This window comes from Camelus bactrianus, chromosome 4 (assembly GCF_048773025.1).
Source record: "Camelus bactrianus isolate YW-2024 breed Bactrian camel chromosome 4, ASM4877302v1, whole genome shotgun sequence".
Lineage (NCBI taxonomy): Eukaryota > Metazoa > Chordata > Mammalia > Artiodactyla > Camelidae > Camelus > Camelus bactrianus.
In genome coordinates, this window is record NC_133542.1 from 53,489,867 (window position 1) to 53,512,465 (window position 22,599).

The following is a 22,599-nucleotide window of genomic DNA, read 5'->3' on the forward strand; positions in this document are numbered from 1 at the left end:
CTCTTGTGTGTGTGTATCTATTATAGATTATTGATTTGTAGTTATGAGGTTTATATGTAACAACGTATATTTACACATGATTATTTTAAGTTGATGATCTCTTAGGTTCAAAGACATTCTAACTACCCTGCCATCTTAATCCCACACCCCCAGCAATGTTTAATGTTTTTGGTGGGTGAGCCTGGGTCCTGTCGCAGTGGCAGCAGGTCTCAGACAGTCCAGACAGTCCAGGGTTTAATGCTGACCTGCTATTGGGCAAGGCTGTGTCCTGGCATGGGTGGCTGCACAGTTTGGTCAGTCGTTGGGCTGGTGCCAGCCCACTGGTGGATGGTATTGGATCCTAGGGTGGCTCTCTGTGGTGCATGGAGCTGGTGTTGGTCCAATGGATGGTAGGGTTGAGTCCTCACTTGCTGAAGTGGGTCTCACTCAGGCTTATTTCAAATTACTGTCTCTGCACTGGGTTTGGGAGCACATGAGATTTTGTGTATGTTGTTTAAGAGTGGTGTCTGTTTCCTACAGCCCTCTGACTCTCCTTTCCTCTGTACAAACCTTGGTGGCCTTCAAAGCCAGATGTTTTGGGGGCTTGTCTTCCAGGTACAGGGTCTCTGAGATAGGGGCCTAGTATGAGTCTCAAATCCTTCTCTCCTTAGGGAGAACCTCTGCAATTGTGATTTTCCTCCCATTTGTGGGTCACCTACCCAGGGATGTGGATCTTGCCTGTACCTGTACCTCGTCCGTGCCCCACTACTCATCTCACTGTGATTCCTTCTTTATGTCTTTAGCTGTGGAAAATCTTTTCTGCTATTCTTCAGGTTATTCTCATCAATAGTTGCTCTGTAAATAGTTGTAATTTTGGTGTGTCCATGGGAGGAGGTAAGCTCAGGATCTTCCTACTCTGCCGTCTTGGCCACACCTTGTGTGTGTGTGTGTGTGTGTGTGTGTGTGTGTGTGTATTCATTTTTATAATTATATACTTTATCTGCATCTATTGAGATGGTCATGTGATTTTTGTACTCTCTTTTGTTGATGTGGTGTATCACATTGATTGATTTGTGTATGAGCTATCCTTGTGTCCCTGGGATGAATCCAACTTGATCATAGTGTATGTTCTTTTTTATGCATTGTGGGATTTGGTTTGCTAGTATTTTGTTGAGACTTTTTGCATCTATGTTCATCAAAGAAATTGGCTTGCAATTTTCTTTTTTGGTAGTGTCTTTGTCTGGTTTTTGTATCAGGGCGACGATGGTTTCATAGAATGAGTTTGAGAGTGTTCCCTCCTCTTCAGTCTTTTGGAAGAGTTTGGAAAGGATTGGTATAAATTCTTCTTTGTATGTTTGGTAGAATTCCCCAGTAAAGCCATCTGGTCCTAGACTTTTGTTTGCAGGAAATTTTTTTTTATTACTGATTCTGTTTTACTTCTAGTGATCAGTCTGTTCAAATTATCTATTTCTTCTTGATTCAGTTTTGGTGGGCTGTGTGTTTCTTCTAGGTTGTCCAATTTGTTGCCATATAGCTGTTCATACTCTTTTTTTCTTTTTCTCATTTTCTTTAGTGTCGGTTATAATTTCTCCTCTTTGATTTCTTATTTTGTTTGTGTCCTCTCTCTTTGCTTCTTGGTGAGCCTGGCCAGAAGTTTCTTGATTTTGTTTACTCTTTCAAAAACACAAGCTCTTGGTTTGATTAATTTTTCTATTGTCTTTTTAGTCTCTATTTTGTTTATTTCCTCCCTGATCTTTATGTAATTATACACTTCATATATGATTATATATTCATTAATTGAAGTTTATGTATAAAATATAATTCATGTTATATAACAGCATTCCAGTAATTTTTTGGTACAACTTTGTCAAAACAATTTAAAAATTAATTATTAAAAAAACTAAAATACATAATTTCTGATTATAAAATACACATAGATCATAAATAATGTGAGTCCTATAATTCCTCAATCCCCACTGTTAATATATTTGTAAGCAGTTTTTTTTAAAATTCATGTATGAGTAGATTGGTGAAATATTTGTTCATTTGTGATTAATTTGTGATGGAAGACGGAATACAATGTTCTTTGCTCTTAGGCTTATTCAAATATGCAGTGAACCAGACTATGTTTTGTGAAATAATATTTCAATATTTTTCTTCATGCTCTAGGTATGTATTCTTTTTGGATCCATGCAATCTGGACTTGATAAACCGGAAAATTAAGTCTGTAGCACTGTGTGTCGCAGCATGTCCAAGACAAGAACTGAAAACCCTAAGTGATGTTCAGAAGTTTGCAGAGATAAATGGTGAGACATTAGGCCCTCCGAGTATATACCCTAATCACTTACTTTCACTATTAAATAATATGTGTTTGCCTTTCAATATAAATTTGTTGTAGTGTTAAATAAATCATCAAAGAATCTTAGAAGAAGAGAAGTGAAAGTACTTTTGAACTTCTTGATACAAAATATTACAGTCACCTAGGGAGCTCGTTGAAACTGCAGATTCCTGGGCCACACCCAGGGAAATTCTAATTCAGTAAGGCTTTGGGCTCTGGAAATGTGTTTTTTGTTTTTTGGTTTTTTTTTTTTTTTTAACAAATATTTCAGGTGATTTTGATGTAGCCTGCTTGAGTATTTGGGAATTATTAGACTACTCTATGTGAAATGTTGGGTTTTTCTTCTTCTTTCTAAGTGTAAGTTAACAATATTTCAATTAGTCTATTTTATTTTTACCCTTGGATAACAGTATAATATGTATCTATTATTAGAAATTTGAAAAGTTAAGAAAAAGTAATGAAGAGGTTAAAACCAAAATTCCACCATTTTTTAATGTATTGGTGTATATATAATTTTGTGTCTTGCTTTTTTAATTAAATATTATGTCTTAACCATTTTTGTAAGAAATAAGTTTTTAGACACTTTGAGGTTAAACATATGGGAATTAGCTGAGAAAACAAGCACAGTCCATTTCCTGAGCTCTAGCTCTTTCTCTTGGGTTGCTGATCTCCAGGTGCTTTCCTCAGCTCCAAATGACTCACATCAGTTCTCTTCAGAGAATTTTTTTTTAAATCTCTCTTCGTAGAGGGCTGCATACTGATAGTCCTTCAAGCCTGTATTTTTCCATGAGGTTTTGTGTTTGTATTTTGTGTGTAAGAATCCTCGGAGCTGTCTCAGCCCTGCCCAAAGTCGCAGGCTAGTTCTAGCCTTGGAATAAGGGCTGACTCGGGCCTCCACCTGGTGTAACTGCTGGCTGGGTGGAGAAACAGCCTGGGGCATAGCAATACACACACCTGCGTGGCTCCAGAGGGTTTCAGATGTGGGTGCTAGCCTTCTGAGGGCAGAAGGACTGCAGCCTCCAGACTGGTAGTTTTCCTGTTCCATCGCTGTGTGCCCTCAGCATAAGATAGTGGGAAGAGCATGGGATTGATTCGGATCTGAATTCTGATTCTGCCTCTGTCATTGAGTGGCTCTGTAATGAGGGACAGAAAGTGTAGCTTCTCTGAGCCTAGATTTCCTCATTTGAAAAAAATGTAGATTTAAAATAATGCCCCTCTCTTAGGTTGTTGTGAGGATTAAATGAAATGATGAATGAAGAATATTGGGCACTTGGTGGGCACTGAATAAAGAGGTGCCAGCTACTCTCTGAGATCTCATTTTCTAGCCTCACAAGATGATATCCTCACATGTGTTGATTTGCTGAGTCTGATACCAGAACTATCAGCTCTGTTGTTATTAAGTTTCTTAGGGATGAGTGAGTTATTCCTTAAGGGTTTTCCTAAAATATTAGACAATGTGAGCATACACAGTGTACTTTGGGACGTGGTATCATTGAGTGGTTAAGATTATGGGCTCTGGAGCCAGATTATCTGGGTTTAAGTGTTGGTCATACTACTTAACAGCCGTGAGACCCTGTGCAAGTTGTTTTATCTCTCCATACTTCAATTCCCCATCTATGAAACAGGGATAATATTTGTACCTAAACTACCTCGAAGACTTGTTACGAGGAGTTAATGCATAAAAAATGATTAGAACAGTGTTTGACAAATAAAAGTTGTTCCAAAAAAGAAGTGTTGACCACTGCTGTTATGTTGTTGTTGTTCTTGTTGTTGTTATTACTATTTTTCTACCAATGAACTGTAATACCCTTTCCACCTCCAGTCTCTTTCTAACTTCTAGCTCCCTTTCTAACTAATAGCTGCCATATTAATATTCTTAACAGCTTCAATCCTGTTAGTCTCTTCCTCAGAAATCAGTGGTAAAAAAAAAATCTGTATGTCTTACTCTGGCATTCAGAATTATTATCTAGTAAGGAACTCCCTCCTACCATGTTCTCTTGGACCTACTGGATGTGAGTCTTGGTCCGTTGAACCTGACATGTCATCAGGAGGACAAGAAGCGAGCTAGTTCCTTGTCGGCTGCATTGCCTGTGGTGATGCTCCTTTGGGAAGAAATGCCCCTTGTTGCCCTGCTTTCATGCTTTGTTTCCAGGCCCCTGTCCTTGTAAGTGAGTGTGATACTGAGTATAGCCTATTAAGATCCTGTTAAGAAGACCCTTCTGATGAGTTTTGCAGCTTTGTTTTACCCATCATGTCTTGTACAAAGTAGGTATTCAAGAATATTAATGAATAAGCATTATTTCAGAAAAGCAGAACTTTTGGTTTTGTTCCTGGCTACAAAGGCACGCTTAGACTTTTGAGGCAGCTGTTTGCAAAATAAGTTAACGGATTAGGCATTTTAAAAAAAGTAATAATAATGGCAGCATCAAGAAGCACAGCAAAGGGGGGTGGAGAAAATAATAATTTTAAAAGGCAAGTAGAAAATTACAAAATTATGTTAGAGAGGGAGCCTTTGGTGCAGGGGCCTAAACACCTTAATTTTAACAGCAACCTGAAGTGGAAATTTCTGAGTTTCTCAAAAGAATCTATACTGTTCTTTAGATTGGTGACTTAAAACTGGTGGTACAAATTGATTTGGAAGCAGATGATTTTTATTTGTTATCTATGTCCATTTGTTATTACAGCCATATTTCTGTTAGAAAATACACAGCTCTTTGACTTCAAATATATGGATCTCAATCATTAATTTCAAAGAGGAGTATCTTTAAGAGATAATTTAGGTTTAAGTGGGAAATTTCCAAATCTGTAAGAGAATTAAAAGTCCATGAAAGAGCCATCCTGCATGAGCAAACTTTAAAGCTCCCAGAAGAAAACATAAGGGAAAGCTTCTTCACTTTGGACTTGGCACTAATTTATTGGATGTGAACCAAAAGAATAGGCAACAAAAGAAAAACTAGGTAAATTGGACTCATCAAAATTTAAAACTTCTGTGCCTCAAAGGTACAATCAACAGAGTGAAAGGCAACCCATGGAATGGGAGAAAATATTTGCAGTCTTGTGTCTCTGATAAGGGGTTGATATCCAGAGTATATGAAGAACTCTTACAACTCAACAACAAGAAAAAAAAATACAGCCTGATTTAAAAAATAGGGAAAGGACTTTAGTAGACCTTTATCCAAAGATGTATGGATGGTCAGTAACAAGAATGTGAAAAGATGCTGAACATCACTGATCAGAAGGGAACTGCAAATTAAAGCCACAGTGAGATACCACCTCACACTCATTGGGATGGCTACTGTAAAAACAACAACAAAACCCAGAAAATAACAAATGTTGGTGAGGATATGGAGAAATTGGAATCCTTGTGCACTGTTGGTATGAGTGTAAAATGGTGTATCTGCTATGGAAAACAGTATGAGTTTTCTCAAAAAATTTTAAATGGAATTACCACAGAGGATTTTTGGGGCAGTGAAAGTACTTTGTATGATACTATAATAATGGACATGTTATTTTGTATTTGTCCATGCCCATAGAATGTATAGCACCAAGAGTGAACCCTGATGTAAACTGTGGACTTTGGGTGATTATGATGTGTCAGTGTAGGTTTATCAGTTGTATCAAACCTACCTCTCCGGTGGGAGAATGTTGACAATGGGGGGAGGCTATGCATATTTGGTGGGTATGAGGTATGTGGGGGGACCTCTGTACCTTCCTCTCAGTTTTTCTGTGAACCTAAAAGTGCTCTAAAAAAATTAAATCTTTGAAGAAAATTTGATTGCTATTTGAACCGTAAATCCCACTTTTAAGCATATACCCAAAAGAAAAAAGATTTCAAAGAGATATTTGCACACTCAGGTTCACTGCAGCAATATTTTGCCAACAGATGGAAGCAACCTAAATGTCCATTGACAGATGAATGGAGAAAGAAAATGTGGTAGATACATACAATGGAATATTAGTCAGTCTTAAAAAATAAGGAAATCCTCTCATATGCTATAAAATGGATGAACCTTGAGGACATTATGCAAGGTGAAGTAAGCCAGTAACAAAAAGACAAATGCTGCATGATTATACTTACATGAGGTATCTAAAGTGGTCGGACTCCGTAAATGTAGAATGATGGTTGCTAGAGGTTGGGGGGAGGGGGAAATGGGAAAATGGTGTTTAGTGGATATAGAGTTTCAGTTTTGGAAGATGAAAAATTTCTAGAGATCTGTTGCACAATAATGTGTATATAGTTAACACTACTGAACACTTAAAAATGGTTAAGATGGTATATTTTATGTTACATGGTTTTATCACTTTTTTTAAAATAAGAAAATTCTGACAAATGCCACAATATGGATGGACATTGAAGACATTATGCTAAATGAAACAAGCCAGTCACAAAAGGACAAATACTTTATGATTCCCTTATATGAGATACTTAGAGTAATCCAGTTCACAGAGACGGAAAGCAGAATGGTGGTTGCCAGGGGCTGTGGGGTGAGAGAAATGGGAAGTTACTGTTTTATATGTAAAGAGTTTCAGTTTTGCAAGATGAAGAGATCTGGATATGGATGATGGTGATGGTCGCACAACATTGTTAACGTGCTTAATGCTTAACAAAATTTTTATTTTGTGTATTTTACCGCAATTTAGAAGTTCCTGAAAGAGAAGAAATAGAAAACAAACTTATGGTTATCAAGGGGGGAAGGGGGTTGGCAGGGCTAAATTGAGAGTTCAAGATTTGCAGATACAAACTATTATATATAAAGTAGATAAACAAGTTTATACTGTATAGCGCAGGAAACTATATTCAATATCTTGTAGTCACCTATAATGAAAAGGAATATATGTATGTACATGTATGACTGAAGCATTATGCTGTACACCAGAAATTGACACAACATTGTAACTGACTATACTTCAATTAAAAAAAAAATTTCCTGAAAGAGAAAGATCCTGTTTTGGGTAGTCACTTTTTAAATGATCATTTAAACCTTATTTTAAAATGCAAGGTAAAATAGCATTTTTCTTACCAGAATGAAAAGATAATATAAATCGTTCTCAGAGTTTTAAGTTTCCATGACAACATTTGAAGGTACTTTTTAGCACTTAACCGTCCATTCGTGTGAACTTTTATTACCTCTGCAAATTGTTTAAAATCTTTATAAGGGAAAGCTCTTGGTTCTTGTAGTAATGTAAGAGATGCATTTATTAGAAAAAAATAATATTTCCTCAATTCTTTGTTTCTTTTAGACAAGAAAGAGGAATTTTCTTGGACACTTAAGTTTGTGGGGTGCTTCTGTCAAGTATGTCTGACTAGAATAGAAGGCTTGGAGGAAATAGCTGGAAATTAGATTGGTTATGCGGAGATGCTGCCATATTACAAAGAGCTTTAAAAGGCAGAAGACTTCAGATGAATGTAAAAGTCTAAGTTCTAGTTCATGACTTGAGTGGTAGGTTTACAAATGTGCATTTTATTATTATGGTTCATAGTTTATATGTGACACAAAAATCATAAATATATGATGCTAGAGAATAAAACAATTTAACAATTGCCTTTAAAGTGTTAGAGTTGCCAGATACCATAAGCACTCAGTATGAAACTTCTTTGGCTCTTTGTTTATCGTCTGGCTGCAGTAGTGCATGAGTTTCCTAGGGGCAGGATCATGCTCTATTCATCTCTGAATATCCAAGCCTGAATGTAGGACCTCACATAGCAGCTATTCATGTTTTTTGAAAGAATGATAGACTGAATTTCCCTCTTCATCTCTATTGCCACTTAATAATTTCTCATTCTCTCAACACATTTTATCGTTTGCTCAATTCTGCATCCATGTGAGTTGCCACCAGCAGGTAAATTGTTTAGCTTCTGTCTGACTAGAGTTGCTGTGAAATCAGTTCTCTTTATTCATCTCTAAATAATTCATCTTCCTCACTCATTTATCTCTCTTACACACACTCTCCAAGTGATTATTCATGCCTTTTCTTCTCTTAAGCTTTCTTTTTTTTTAACATTTTTTATTGATTTATAATCATTTTACAATGTTGTGTCAAATTCCAGTGTTCAGCACAATTTTTCAGTTATTCATGGACATATACACACTCTTTGTCACATTTTTTTCTCTGTGAGTTATCATAACATTTTGTGTATATTTCCCTGTGCTATACAGTGTAGTCTATTCTACAATTTTGAAATCCCAGTCTATCCCTTAAGCTTTCTTGTTCTTCCTCTTTCCTAACCTTATGCCCTACAGAGAAAACTGAAACCATCTGGTGAGAGCTCCCATCTGAGTTCTTATTTTCAGCAGAGCATGAATCCACCAATTTTCCTGCCCTCCAGCTTCTGATTAACAGATTTCTTTCCTCCTTTATTATCATTTCTGAAAGCTCAAATAATGTATACATTGTTAGGGGAAAAGGAATCACTCTCCCTCTGAAGCTCACTTTAGCTTTACATGAGACCTTCGTCTCAGCCCAGCTAGACCATGACAGGTGGTAAAGGGAAGGGAGGATAAAGTCTGCTCAGATAATTCTTCCTCTCCTCTCCCCTCTCCCTAATTCTGGCTCTACTAATCATCTCTGGCCCATAGTCCAGTCTACACTGTACTCCACTGTCCCCGTGTTCAGCATGGGCATCTGTGTCTGTACAGTTAAATCAGACTTGAGCCCTGCATTTTGTTTCAGCATATCATGTATTGGTGCACTTTGTGCCGTACACTGTGGCAGATGCTTTTCATGTGGTTATATTCTTTCCACGTGCAGTCTACATTCTAAACAGAAGTTTAGAAATGAGAATCCCCTGTAAGTTGGGGGCTGACTGTGTGTTTTCAGTTGGTATTAATATTTTACATGGAATTCCTTATTATCTTTTGTATTACTCTTATCAAACTATAACATGATGTATATTTTGTTTTCCATAACACAATAGTACAATGGCAGAGATCTTATTTTCCTTTTGTTTGTGTCCCATTTATAGTGTGTGAAAAAGCACCCCCATTTAAGAGTGCTCCTTTAGTGTGCTGTATTTTGTATAAATTCTGAGAGCTTTATGACAGCCATTTGGACCATGTTCACATTTTGAGTAGAGCCATACATTTTAGTGCTTTCTCAGTGGTCACCGATGAAAACTTTGAAAGGCTGTGTGATCCATCCAGATAAAGTATGTGAATACTAATAAGGCTTTTGATTATTGTTATCTAGTTGTGAGGTTTAGAATCAGTATGAGTAGACGATCAGATTATTACCGTCTTTCTTACCAGTTAGTAACACTGTAACCTAATCCACAGAGTTAATATGGATTCTTTTTGGCCACAGTGAATCAGGAGATTGGACTTGATATCATTTATAAATGAATGAAATGAACAACCCTAGCAACTGGTTTAATTGCCTCTAAGGCAGAGACCAGCAAGGGAAACCTGATTGTTAAAAAAGGAAGTAAAAAATCCTTAAATTTGTTGATGGAATTTTAAGTACTTCCTTTAGTCAACAAATAATTAATTAGTTCTCATTAAGTATGTGCCAGAGAGACAAAAACAAGATGTAGTCTCCATGTTTTAGGAGCTTGCATTAGAGTAGATGGTCCAACTTCTCTTTGTCCTCCACAGTACCTAGTGGAAGTCTTGTACATAGATGTCCAGAGTTAATTCACTCAGCAAATACTTGTTGTGTGCCCAGTATGTGCCAGTAGTGGTTGATAGATGATGTCATATCTCCAACCGATTAGTGTTGCTTCTTGAGAATTGCCAACATGTCCATGCTATTCATTGGTTACTAGAAATTGAAATTGGAAAACTGTCTTGCTTTCTTCTGGCATATAAATGTATAACGCTTTCCTAATTGGAGAGAAAGGGATTAAGTTCACTGAACTTAACATAGCATTGTAATTTGTTTTTTCATAATGAAAACTTCTACATTGAAAGATTTTCTTTTTTATTAACTACAGTCTTCTAAAGCATGCTTTTTAAGGAATCTTTTTCCCTTAACTTTAGTGTATCCTACAAATTTTACTGTGATAGCAAGTTAAACAAAATTTTAGAACAAGAATCAGCCCCCAACTTACCAACTCTTTGTTTCAAATAATTTGATGTTTTAGACCAGTGGTGCTTGACTAAGGGCAATTTTGCACCTGCCATTGATGCCTGTACACCCTCAGGACATTTAGTAGTGTCTGGAGACATTTTTGATGGTCACAACTGGGTGAGGGGTTACAGGGAGCTGCTGGCATCTAGTGGATAAAGACCAGAGGTGCTGCTAAACATCCTGCAGATGCACAGGACAGCCCCCTACAGCCAAGAATTGCCTAACCCAGAATGTCAGTGCCACAGTTTAGAAATTTTGTTTTAGATAGTATATTTTGCAGTGAATAGTGAAAATTATATAAACATTATATATAACATGTAACACCAAAATATGAAATTAAAAATAAGTCTTTCTTTTTCTTTCTTTTTCTTTTTAAATCAGGTTGTCTGTTTTATTCAACAGATGGCTTTTGAGTACTGTCTGTGTGCCAGGAGTTAGGAGTTCTTGATATTTTGAAGACATATGGTCCCAGTTCTCAAAGAGCTCACATTCTAAAAATAGAGATGATATGTAAACTAAAAAATTGCATGATAATATGCTAAGTTTTATAACAGAGATAAGCAGAAATTAGCTTGCCTTGGGTGCATCAGAGAAGACTTGATGAAGGAGATGAAGCTTGAGTAGTTTGTTGAAATTCTGCTCAAACTTTGAACATTCACTCAGATGCTAATTAAGAAAGGACAGCCCAAGCAGAGGGGACAGCATATGAAAAAGCCTGGAAGCTTGTTAAACAGGAAGAACTGTAGGTAGTTTATTATATGAGGCTGTAGTTTTCGGGAGAGACCTGCTTTAAGAGGGCCTTGAAGCCAAGGAGTTTGGAATTTGTCCTGAGGGGCTGGGGTGTGATACAACTAATGACCAGTTTTCAGAAATCATTCTGATGGTTGTATACAGCATGGAGGTGAGAAACCCTTCGGGAGGGTAGTTTAACTGACCCAATAAGAGGTCATGATGGTCTGAGATAAAACAGAAAAGTCTGATTGTCAGGACTTGGTATGTTGAATGTCTTGAATCCTGTGGGTAAATAAAGAAGGTAGAAGATGACTTCCACGCTTCATCTTGGGGATTTCATGGATGGTGGAGCCATTAACCAGGGTAGAATAAACATGGGAGGGGGCAGAGCAGATTTGGAGAGTGAGTGATGAAATTTATTTTTAAACGTGTTATTTTTGCAGTATCTGTGGAACATATGGTTTTTGAACTTAATTGAATACATGTCTGATTATGATTATTAGGAATGACACAGAAGAAGTATTGTGACCTAGGAGTAAAGAATTCTAAGTTTGCCAGTGTTGGCTTTTAAGGCCTTGGAAGTATGACTTACTTTTTTCATCTGTAATATTTTGAGCATGGTGATGGAAACATATCTTTTAGGGGAGTTGTTATAAGTGATATTGAGCAAAAGAATAAGTAATTGACTATTATAAGGCATTTGAAATATTACGTAGTTAAACATTCTGGGGGCTATAGCAATCGTTTACCAAGATAAATGTTTTTATACCCAAGTTAGGTTCCTAAGATCACTCATTTTGATGGCCTTTGAATAACACTGGCTGAGTTGCATGGATTGCCTCTGGTGTGGTTTAGATAAGCTTTTGTTTTTTGTTTTAGACTTTTCATTACTCTAGCATGGTTTTTCCCTGCTTTTTGCATTTGAAGAAAACCATTGTCTTGCTGTTTATAACCAAACATTGTGGGCTAAATATTGTTTATACTGCTACTATTACAAAGATAAAATAGATACTGCCTTAAAAGTGTTCACAGAAAATGCATTAGCTAATAAACATGAAAAGAAAAATGATTGTAAAACATTGGCCATTTCTGGGTTGTTTTAATGTTCTTCACTGAGGATTCTCTGTCCATCAACCCTTTGAACAGGAAGCAATATAAGGCTTCTTCTGATTGTTACTACTAACACACTGTAAAGATCTTTTCCCTTTAATCTGTTTAGTACAGGATCTATTTAGTACTGGCCTGTGTCCCAGAATACCATCAGAGATAAGGCTATTATCCTTTCATTGAGCATTATCCTGGGAAAGTCTTTATAAAATTGAACTCTATTGCACCTGCTGACCTCCTTTTTTAAATGAAAAAAGGGTGGGGATGGAGATTATGTTCACTGAATTCAGATGGAGCAGTGTGTTTGACAGAATGGACACAAAATGCTTTAGTTAGGGCCTTTTATATTGTGCAAATCGATTCCATCTTGGACTCTGAAAGAAGTAAGTTGACAATTCAGATCAGGAAGTTGATGAGCACGTTGGGTGCTCTGCAGTTACTGGCACCGTTGCTATTTTTTCACGAGCAATTCTATAATGGGACTCCCAGCCATTACAGAATTAATCTAAAATGTTTCTTGCCATTGCTGTCATGTTTTCTCTAGAAGTGCTATAAATAGAATCTAGTGGCATTATCTTTAAACATGAAAGCCTGATTTTACAAGAGTTACATATTAAATATTCATGCTTAACTTAAAAAATTAAGTCATTAAAATGGAAGAGAATGATCAAAAACAGTTTCAGAAACTTAGTTTCTTACTGAGTCTATCTTAAGCTAAAGAACCTTGAGGAACAGTGCCATGTAACTTTCAAATATCTCTTTAAATTTTACACTGTCAAATTACTTGAATAATTTTTATATAAAATAGATGCTACATGTACTTACATAAACATGCTATTGAGAACCACATATTCAAATACTTAGCAAGTCGGTTTCTGGTTTTGGGACAGCATTACTGAATTAAATGCAGGTTTGTGGTTTTCTAAAAGTTCTTTCGAGTCAAGGGACAAGATGTAAGTGAAATAAAAACTCCCAGTTTTGTTGTCGCAACAAATATTTTTTCTGTATTCCCTTCTAGTTCCTTCTCACATCCTCACATGATGTTTCCATAATTAATTCAATGTTAAAGTCTGCCTCTTCATTATATTTTAAACATTTTCCATGGTGGTACAATGTAAGAGTTCATTATTGCTATAATAAAATGCAAAGCTATTCTACTTATTTTTAATAATAGAGTATTTGACCAAATTAGCAACCTACTAAGAACTTCATTTAATGAAATACAGTTTACGTGATATAATATAGTAGGTCTCAGCAAAATCAGAACTAAAGCCTATCTCTTTAGTTAATATCTATTGTACAATGAACCTTATAGTATTCTAGTTGCTATATTACAAAGTTAGCAGATCAGTTAAGTAAGTCGTATCAAGGATTTGGTGTACTGTATCCATCTGAATTTTGTATATTATTTAGATATATATTAGCCATGTAGTCAGAGAATAACCAATCTAGGGTTGAATTTATGCCATTATAAACTATCTGAAAACTGGGAATCTTCTGATCAATTTACTGATTTTATCAGTTTGTTCAGTTTATTACAGTTGCTGTTTCTTGCCTTTTAAGTAAGAATAAAGTAATGTATTATCTGAATGCATATGTTCTATATGCAATAATGTTAAATATTTGGTAATGGAAAGCATAGGAAAGAAAGATGGCATGTGTCATGGAAGGTGGGTTTTGTAGTCAAAGAGATCTAGGGTTTAATCCCAACTCTACTGCTCATCCTGGACAAGCTATTTGCCTTATCTCTTAGCCTCTATTTTCTCCTCTGTAAAGTACGCTTAATAATGCCTGCCTAATAGAGTTATAGGAAATGATATAGTAAACAGGTAGGATGAGAGGAGAGGCTCACCCCACCAGTGACTTTCTAAGAACTCCCTGTGTGATAGGGGAGCGTCAGTCCTACACCCATCCCAACCCTCCTCTCAGAGTGAAAAGCTTGTGTGAGGAACAGAACCAGCCTCAGATGGCCTGCTGTCAACCTGGGTCTGGCAAAACTCTTGGTTTCTTCAAGAAGTGAATTTTATCGTGTTTCTTTTTTTCCTCTGTTTGGAGACATTCCTAGACATAGTTTGGTCAGTTACAATGGAAAATGGACTCTTTACTGAAAAAAAAAAAAAGTGTGTGTATATATGTCATCTTGTACAGAGCCTGACATTTGGCACTCAATATAGGTGGTTCTGGTACTTACTGTTATTACCTTTAATATTATTAATTAACATTTGTACCTAAGTTACCAGAGAAGAATCTATTTCAAATGATTGAGGACTGATACTATAGACCAAATCAGACTTTTATTAATTCTATAATGTTTGAAAGTTGATGCTTGTGTATGTTAACTCAATATTAACCTATAAAATAAAATTGAATTTATTCAGACTCTGTTCTGGTGGCTAACATATAGCTTTTCTTTCAACAGGCTCAGCACTATGCAGCTACGACTTAAAGCCTTCTGAATATACTACGTCTTCAAAATCTTCTGTTCTTTGCCCCAAACTACCTGTTCCAGCGAGGTAAATTTTATTGTATTTTGTTAACTTGTGACTTTTGTTTTTGTAGATGGATTTTAAATTGTTTATGTTATTCTGAGAAAAGTCACCTGTTGCCCAAGTCCAGTACTTTTACAACAGAATTTTTAAAGTAGTAATAGAAGACAATGTGAATTTCATATCATTTTAAAACACACGCATGCTCACAGACACAGGCAAACAACTTCCCTTATTCTCAGATATTTTAAATTTCTTTTAGGGGCTCACTTATTTTTAATGCCATAATTTTTAAGTGTACAAAGCTACTGAATCATTATAAAATCTACAACAAAATTAGAAGCCAGGTCTCACAGTCTTCAAAGATTCTTTGAAGTTGATCATACTAATATAATACTTACCAGGATTATTTTTGAACTTTCTTTATAAATTTAAAAAATATTCCAGTGATTATTCTTCATAATTTATTTCAGGCTCTTTTAGGTACATTCTCTAGAATAGGCTATTTGCCACATCTATAATAAGCTGTCTGTCTTATTCAACAAACATTTATTGTTAAGTAATTACTACATATAATGGATACAAAGATGAAATAAGAAATGTTCTTTGTTTGGAAGGATCTCATAGGAGTTATAAATAAAGCAAATTTTAAAATTATAAATTGATTTTCTAAAGAAGGAAATACATTCTCAAGCATTGTAGAATATATCCTCAGAACTAGGTATATAGTATTTGGCACATGTCTGATCTTGAGAACCTCAGTGTGTATCACTAACCATGTATGAGATGAGTACTCCCCAGGAATACTGAATCAAACCACTTTTTATTGTCTCTCAGTATATTACAGAAAGCTATTGATTAAAGTTTTGGGACTTATCTTAAGATTCGTTTCCTTTGGCTTGCTTATGGGTTACTTTTATTTCATTAACTTGAATTTGAAATTTTTTGTTGAAAAACTGACAAAGGTATATTAGTTTAATTGATTTCCAGCACTTTTAGTCTTGTCAAGTTGCTGTTGAAATTGAAATTGAAAGCCTATAGACGTAAAAATTGTGTGACTGTTTTAAAAGATACTAAGTAAGAGGGACCTACAAATTATGGGCTTAGACTAATAGCTAGGGAGACTCCATTCATGAAAATTGAGAATATTAGGGAAGCTGTGACAGTAGAGAAAGGAGGTCCTTTGACTAGAGGATATTATCAACGTAAAAACAGGAAAAGCTCTGTTCTCTTTTCTACTCAACTGCTAAAGCCTGTTTTAAATGCATACTTGGAGCATAGAGCCACTATTTTAAGGCATAAACATACTAAAAAAGGATAACCAGAAGGCTGTGGTGTGAGAATGAAGTTGGTCTGCTCCTATGTAATATGGGTAGGGTGGGGTTGGGAGCAGTTCACACTGCACATCCTCCACCTCTGACCTCTAACTCTATCATGTTGAAAGGACTGCATGTTCCTGGTTATACTGGGTGATCCGGTCTTGGCTGCAGACGCATGCATCTCATATGTAGTGTCCTAAGGGCATTCCCTAGGAGACACAACATAGAATTAGGAGCTTGGATTTTAGAGATGGACACATGCGGCTTCTAACAAGGTTTTCCACTAATGTCTCAGTAATCCAAGATGCAGTGACGAACCTATTCCATCTGAAAACTGACCAATACTATGTTTATACTGTATTTAAAGATCCTCATGTTTTACTCAACTTAGTATTTCACAATCTAAGTATCTCATCATTTTTGTCTGAACTCAGCCTGTTGGAAAGTAAAAGAGAAGAAACAGTTGATAGAAGGAAAGCAAATTAGGACCTTGTAAATATCATCTAGTATTTGGCAAGCAAAGTGAAAAGATCCGAAAACAAGAATAAATTTGTTTGAATAAAAAACTTAGGACACTACCCTGTTCCACACATAGTATTAGATACCGTATCTCCAAAGATGAGTAAAATCTAAATAATCTCTGTCCTTAAAAACAGTAGAGGGACTATGCTTTGGTTGACTTTTTATATACACAAAAAGGCCAGCTCTAGGCAAACCTGTGATGCAGGCAAATGGCCCTCAGCATGTTTGCTGTCCTTCTGGGAGCACAGCAGAGGGACAGAAAGAACTAAACTTTGAGTCCAGATAGGCCTGGGGCCGAATTCTTTGCTACCACTTTCTATTTGTCAGTTTAAGCAAGTCTGCTTAGCTCCCAGTAAACCAAGTTTCCTCATATGTAAAAAGGCAGTATCATTACCTCTCCCATGGAATTGTTGTAAGAATTAAATAAGATAATATGTGTTAAATAGCCATTGTTGTGCTTGGCATTTGATTTAGGGAGTATTATTTCTCTCAACTTCTAGAGCCTTCCCCTTTCGCCCAAGATTCTTGAGTACCCAGGCACCTTCGGCAGCTGAAGGTAGAGTCCCTTTTAGAGAAAAGCAGTTGTAAACTAATTTGCAGGAAAACACTAGTGCTACATAATTACCAAATGGTTACTATTCCTAAGAGCTTTTGAATTTGAAAAGCAGATGCCTTGAAAAGACTATATTGTATCCACACTGAGAACTCTTATGCTAACATGCTATAAGCATGGTAGCATTAGGGAGTGTAGCCAGCCCTTATACTTAAAATGCTTAAATATTTAGGTATAGCTAGAGAAAACTGCAACACTAGAAACACTTACATACATTCAGTTTATTCATCAAATACTTACTTTGGTACTTTTCGATGCCAGAAAGAATACTAGGTGTTGGGGGATTAATAACATGATATGGAAATGAGAAACTAATAGCCAAGAAAAAAATATTATCTATTCGTATTTTTTAAATGGTGGATTCAAAGTAAAATAACATTTATAAATCATCTGCTGGGTGTCGAGCGCCATGTTGAGTTTCTCACATGCATTATCTCATTTAACCATCACTAAAGCCTGTAAGGATATTGTCCCTAGTTTACACATGAGGAAATAGAAGATAAGAGAGGTTAAATGGGTTACCTAAGGCTGCACAACTGATTGTTGGGAATTTGAATTTGAATTTAAGATCTTACAAAGTCTATAGCACAGTTAGTTTGAAGGGAGAAAAAAGGAGTATAGGAATGAAAGAAGAGAGAAAAGAAATGAAATATGTGAAAATCCCTGCAAGTTGCCGTTAGATTCTTGATTGCTTATTTTCTGCCTTTGCTGTGCTATAGACATACTGCCAGAACCTTTTTATTGTTATCCTTTGTCAAATAAAACTTTTAATTAGGAATCATGCGTAATTGTTTATTTATAACCTGAAGTTTTAAAATAATTGTGTGAGACGCAAAACTTCTGCCTTCTCTCATGAAGGCATATGGACAAGAGATATTAGGCATTGTCATCATAGCTCGTTAACTGTGATAGTGTGGGCTTAAGGGCAAATGGACAATATGTTTGCCAAGGTAAGATACAATTTTCCTACGAGTGCCTAATTTTAAAAAAAATCTTTAAAAGACTCAGTATAAATTCATTCTGTTCTTGTTGACTGTTGTTTCAGTAATGTGAAACAGCATCAGTTCCTAATGGGACAACAGTGACTTAAAGATCCAATATTCTGTGGGCTTCAGCAGGTAGAAAAACTTACTCTAAGTAGAATTCTTTATATGTGTCCTCTTAATTGAGAAGCAACAAATTGTGTCACTTAGGTTAGGCACTAAAGTAGAAATGATCTCATATACTAGGTTCTCAGAAGTACTATTTTCCAAGAGGTATGTAAAATCAGCTAACTCATTTCATCTTAAATTCATTATATCATATGGATTTAAATGGTAAAATATGAGACAAACCATTTCAATGCCATGGTTACTTAGATTTTTCTAATAAGGAAGTAATTCAAGTATTAAATACTCATGGCTAGCCAAGTTGTTTTTATTTGGGAAAGAGTTGAGTTGAGAAAAAGAGTGACAAAGGAATCTAGTACTTTTTACTTGAAAGCTAAGTATTTAATTTCACTTTTGATACGATGTCCAAATATTCTCTTTTGTTTGCCTTCTATTTCTGATATTCCTTACCACTAAGAGCAGGCTTTGACCATCAGCTATACAGTATAGTTAATCAGCTTGTGCTATATTTATACCTTCCAATTTAGAGCTGTCAGGTTTTTGTTTTTTGTTTTTAACTGACATAGATTGAATTATAAGGTAAGGGACTGTGGTGGTTTTGCTCCACTTCTTTGAAGGTTCCTTGTCAAAGTACTCTTTCTAATTGGCCAAGTATTTATATGGTATACAGGTGACTTGACAGGGCAAGTTCAGAGGTGATATTACTCAGCATTTCCTTGTAAATTAAAATGAAAGATTAGAATTTTAAGAGTATAATCCTACCCTTTTCAAATCATTGATCCTCATTAGCAGTCTGAAAAGCAGAAAAATACTAAAGCTATTGGGCATCCTGCTTCTATTAATATAGAATCATTAAATTATGGGTAGATATTATATTATTATTATTATTATTATTATTATTATTATTATTATTATTATTATTATTATTATTAATGTGAAAAGGCTTACAGAGGAAGGACTTACTCCTACCCTTTCAGCTAGCAGATGGAGGAACTGAGAGAGATATGAAGTGACACGCAGCTGTGAATCACCCAAGGCTTTTGAACCCAAGTTCAGTCTTTTCTTCGTCTTAGATTCCATTCTCTTTTGGAAATGATGTGTATTTCTCTGAGCAGAAAAATACATCAACGTGCTGTTAGGATATGGGAAGATTTATTAGGTGGAGCTACCTCTGGACAGAGATAAAGTTCACTCATGGTTACATGACTGGATAAAAGGACAGGAGAGCAGGGCCAAGAAAACTGGTGAATATTAAAAACAGTGTATCAGTATCTTTAAGGTGGTTGTACTTTGTGGTCAAGGTTGAGGGCAAGTGAGTTAAACAGAGACAACATCAGAGATGTTAGATAGATCAAGCAGATGCAGATGTAGATAGTCTTGGAGCAGAGGAGGACTTCAGTTTTGAAGGATAGAGAACCAGGCCTATAGTTAAAAATGTGGTTAGAAGTCCTTAGACAGGTACGCTAACCTGACAGGGTCAGTGTCCAGACAGCATCAGGGTAAAAACAGTTGTAGGTCACCACACAGTTGTCTGTCCCAAATTAGCCTCCGTTGACTAAGAACTTATAGTTAATCTTTTTTTTTATTCTTTCCTGTAATATTTCTAAGTAAATCTATTTCATTTAAAAGTATTCTGTAATTTAATATCTTTTTTAAATCATTAGTGAAACCACTTTTGGTCAAAGACCGATGACTTACATACCTGTAATTCAAGCATTACTCAGAATACTCTAGCTTTCTGCAGTTTCTGACAAAATAGCAAATCTTAACTTTGCATTAACTTGAACCAACACCGTTTTGGAGGAATACACAAATATATGCACATATCATAAGAGGTAATTTTTTTAAATGAACATTTAAGTCATATTGTCACATCATTATTTTTGGATACATTTTATTCTGAAGCAGTTAACTAAAGTAAGGTTAGATCTTTAAAATTATATTATTTTATTGCTCCGCGAAGTTTAACAGCATGGAAGATGTTGCTTATTCTTACTTCCGGTGGGGCTCATGTACCAACATTTAAGGAAAACCAACATATAGTCCACTTATGTTCTTACTGTTTTTTGAGGAAGGATCCAGAGATAATATTTTGCTCTGAGTCATACAAAGTTGCTTTGCTGAAATTAGAAACCTTGGGATTTGGTGCTGAACCATGTAATCTTATTCATCATTTGACCAAAATACAGTGCCAATCAAGAATGAGAACACACTTATATCAGTCCAGTCAAAATGTTATGTTAGAACTGTGACTGATAGTCCTACAAATAATTCTAGAAATATGGGATTCATGTTGGTAATGACTAAATTTTACCCTAATACACACATAGGTATGTGTTTATGCATGGGCACACATAGGGGATCTTTTAGAATCCAAACAAATTACGACTGAGGGCATGTTCATAGAGCTTTGCATAAAATCTTTCATTTGTTAGATGTATACTACCTTCTCAGAACCCAAAATAGAATGGTGTTATAACAAACCATATTATGTCACAGTTCATACATAGTTATGTTCCTTCACAAGTAAAAGCTGCAGTCAGTATAAGCCTGATATAATTGATTACCTCTTTTGGGGGCACAAATAATCTCATCATCATCATAATAGTAATAATAACAACAACAACAACAACATATAAGAAGAAAAGAAAATAGCCTAGAATCCCATGACCCTAATAAATCAGAGTTTTTTCATTTGTTTGTAATTTTTTCTGTTCTCTTCTTATGTATATATATCTTTTATACAGAGATATAATCATCACATTAGATATAAATTTGGGGGTTCTTTTCTTCCCTTTTACTATGATAAGTTTTTCCATACGTTAGTATTCATAGCTATTGTTTCGAACAGCTGCATATTATGCTGTATGTTGATGTCTTGGTATGACTAATTTGTTTGAGAGTTATTAAGCTTGTGCCCCCAAACACTTTTTTTAATCCAAGGTTTTTGTAAGGTGTTCTTCTAGAGGAAATACTCTGTTAATGATGACACATTTCAAGCAAAAGCATGTGTCTTTTATTTTTAAATGGCTTATGGCAAAGATTCATTTTCAGTTCAGTGAAGTATATGTTTGTAAGTTTTGTCATCTGCCCCTTGATTAATAGATGTGTAGGCTGAGGAGTTTTTTAAGTGTTTGGTTTTGCTTTTGGTAGTTGTGTATGTGTGTGTATATGTGTGTGTGTGTGTGTGTTTCTTTTCAGAAGGGGCGGGTAATGTCTTCTGTTGGAATATGCACTCCACCCTCTTTGGTAAGGCTTGTGGTAAGATTTGCATCATGCCCCATGACAGTCATCTTCATAGCATTAGGCTCACAGCTCTTAGCTCCCATATGATGTGTGGAGGGTGGAGTGTATTGCAGTCATATTCACCTTTCATTTGTGTGTTTGATGTGGCATTTATATTAAGTAGGAGTAATTTTTTTTCTGATTTTTTTTTCTTGTGTCACCAGTGCACCTATTCCATTCTTCCATCGCTGTGCTCCTGTGAACATTTCCTGCTATGCCAAGTTTGCAGAGGCCCTGATCACCTTTGTCAGTGACAATAGTGTCTTACACAGGCTGATTAGTGGAGTAATGACCAGCAAAGAAATTATATTGGGACTTTGCTTGTTATCACTAGGTAATTGTTTTTCTCATTATTAGCTATTGCATAGTACTGCAGTAGAAGACTGTTCTGTCCTTTAACCAAAATATGAGTACTGCTGGGGATACTTGTAAATTGCTTAATTTCCCGTAGCCAAAATAATTGTTTCAGATTATATATAGTTATAAATATATACATATTTAAAATATATAGAGAGAGAGATATCTGAAACTCATTTCCCTTCTTTTTTGTCTCATCGGAGAAAACTAGTGTTTTCCCAGACTTCGGTTACTAAGTCATAATAACCTTTAATGTGGTAATAGGAGGCTTCTTTTAATGAAACAAGACCTCTTTGTTTTTCATTATGATTCCAAAAGGCTTACTTGCTTATAAGAAGAGGCCACATATAGAACACAGATTTCTGATAATATTACTTTTGGATTATGTAATTTTTTTTTCATTACTACAATTTACAATATCACTGTATTGCTGGAAAAAATTAAGAAATCTCCACTTGCTAGCTGTTGAATTTTTTGGTCAATAAATAGATAATAAAATAAATAAAATCAAATAAATGTTATTTTCAAGATGTAAACTCCCTGTATTATCCTAGAACTATATGCAGCCATATCAGAATTTACAGACTTTTTTTAGTTGGGAGAAGTAAACTGTGATAGAAACCAAACAACTATTTCATTATATAAGTAAAATGAGTATTTAATGCCTGTTAACACCAATTATAGT

The 22,599-nt window shown here is 35.5% G+C and overlaps 1 protein-coding gene across 4 annotated transcripts in view; it reads left to right on the forward strand.

Moving 5' to 3' along the window:
* SLC44A1 (solute carrier family 44 member 1) overlaps positions 1 to 22,599 on the forward strand; it is a 171,027-nt gene that overhangs the window by 83,084 nt on the left and 65,344 nt on the right. For all 4 annotated transcript variants that reach the window (XM_074361927.1, XM_074361930.1, XM_074361929.1 and 1 more), the window contains exons 4-6: positions 2,149 to 2,285; positions 14,643 to 14,736; positions 21,722 to 21,891. In XM_074361927.1, the coding sequence (XP_074218028.1) occupies positions 2,149 to 2,285; positions 14,643 to 14,736; positions 21,722 to 21,891 (401 nt within the window). The remainder of the gene's footprint in view (positions 1 to 2,148; positions 2,286 to 14,642; positions 14,737 to 21,721; positions 21,892 to 22,599) is intronic.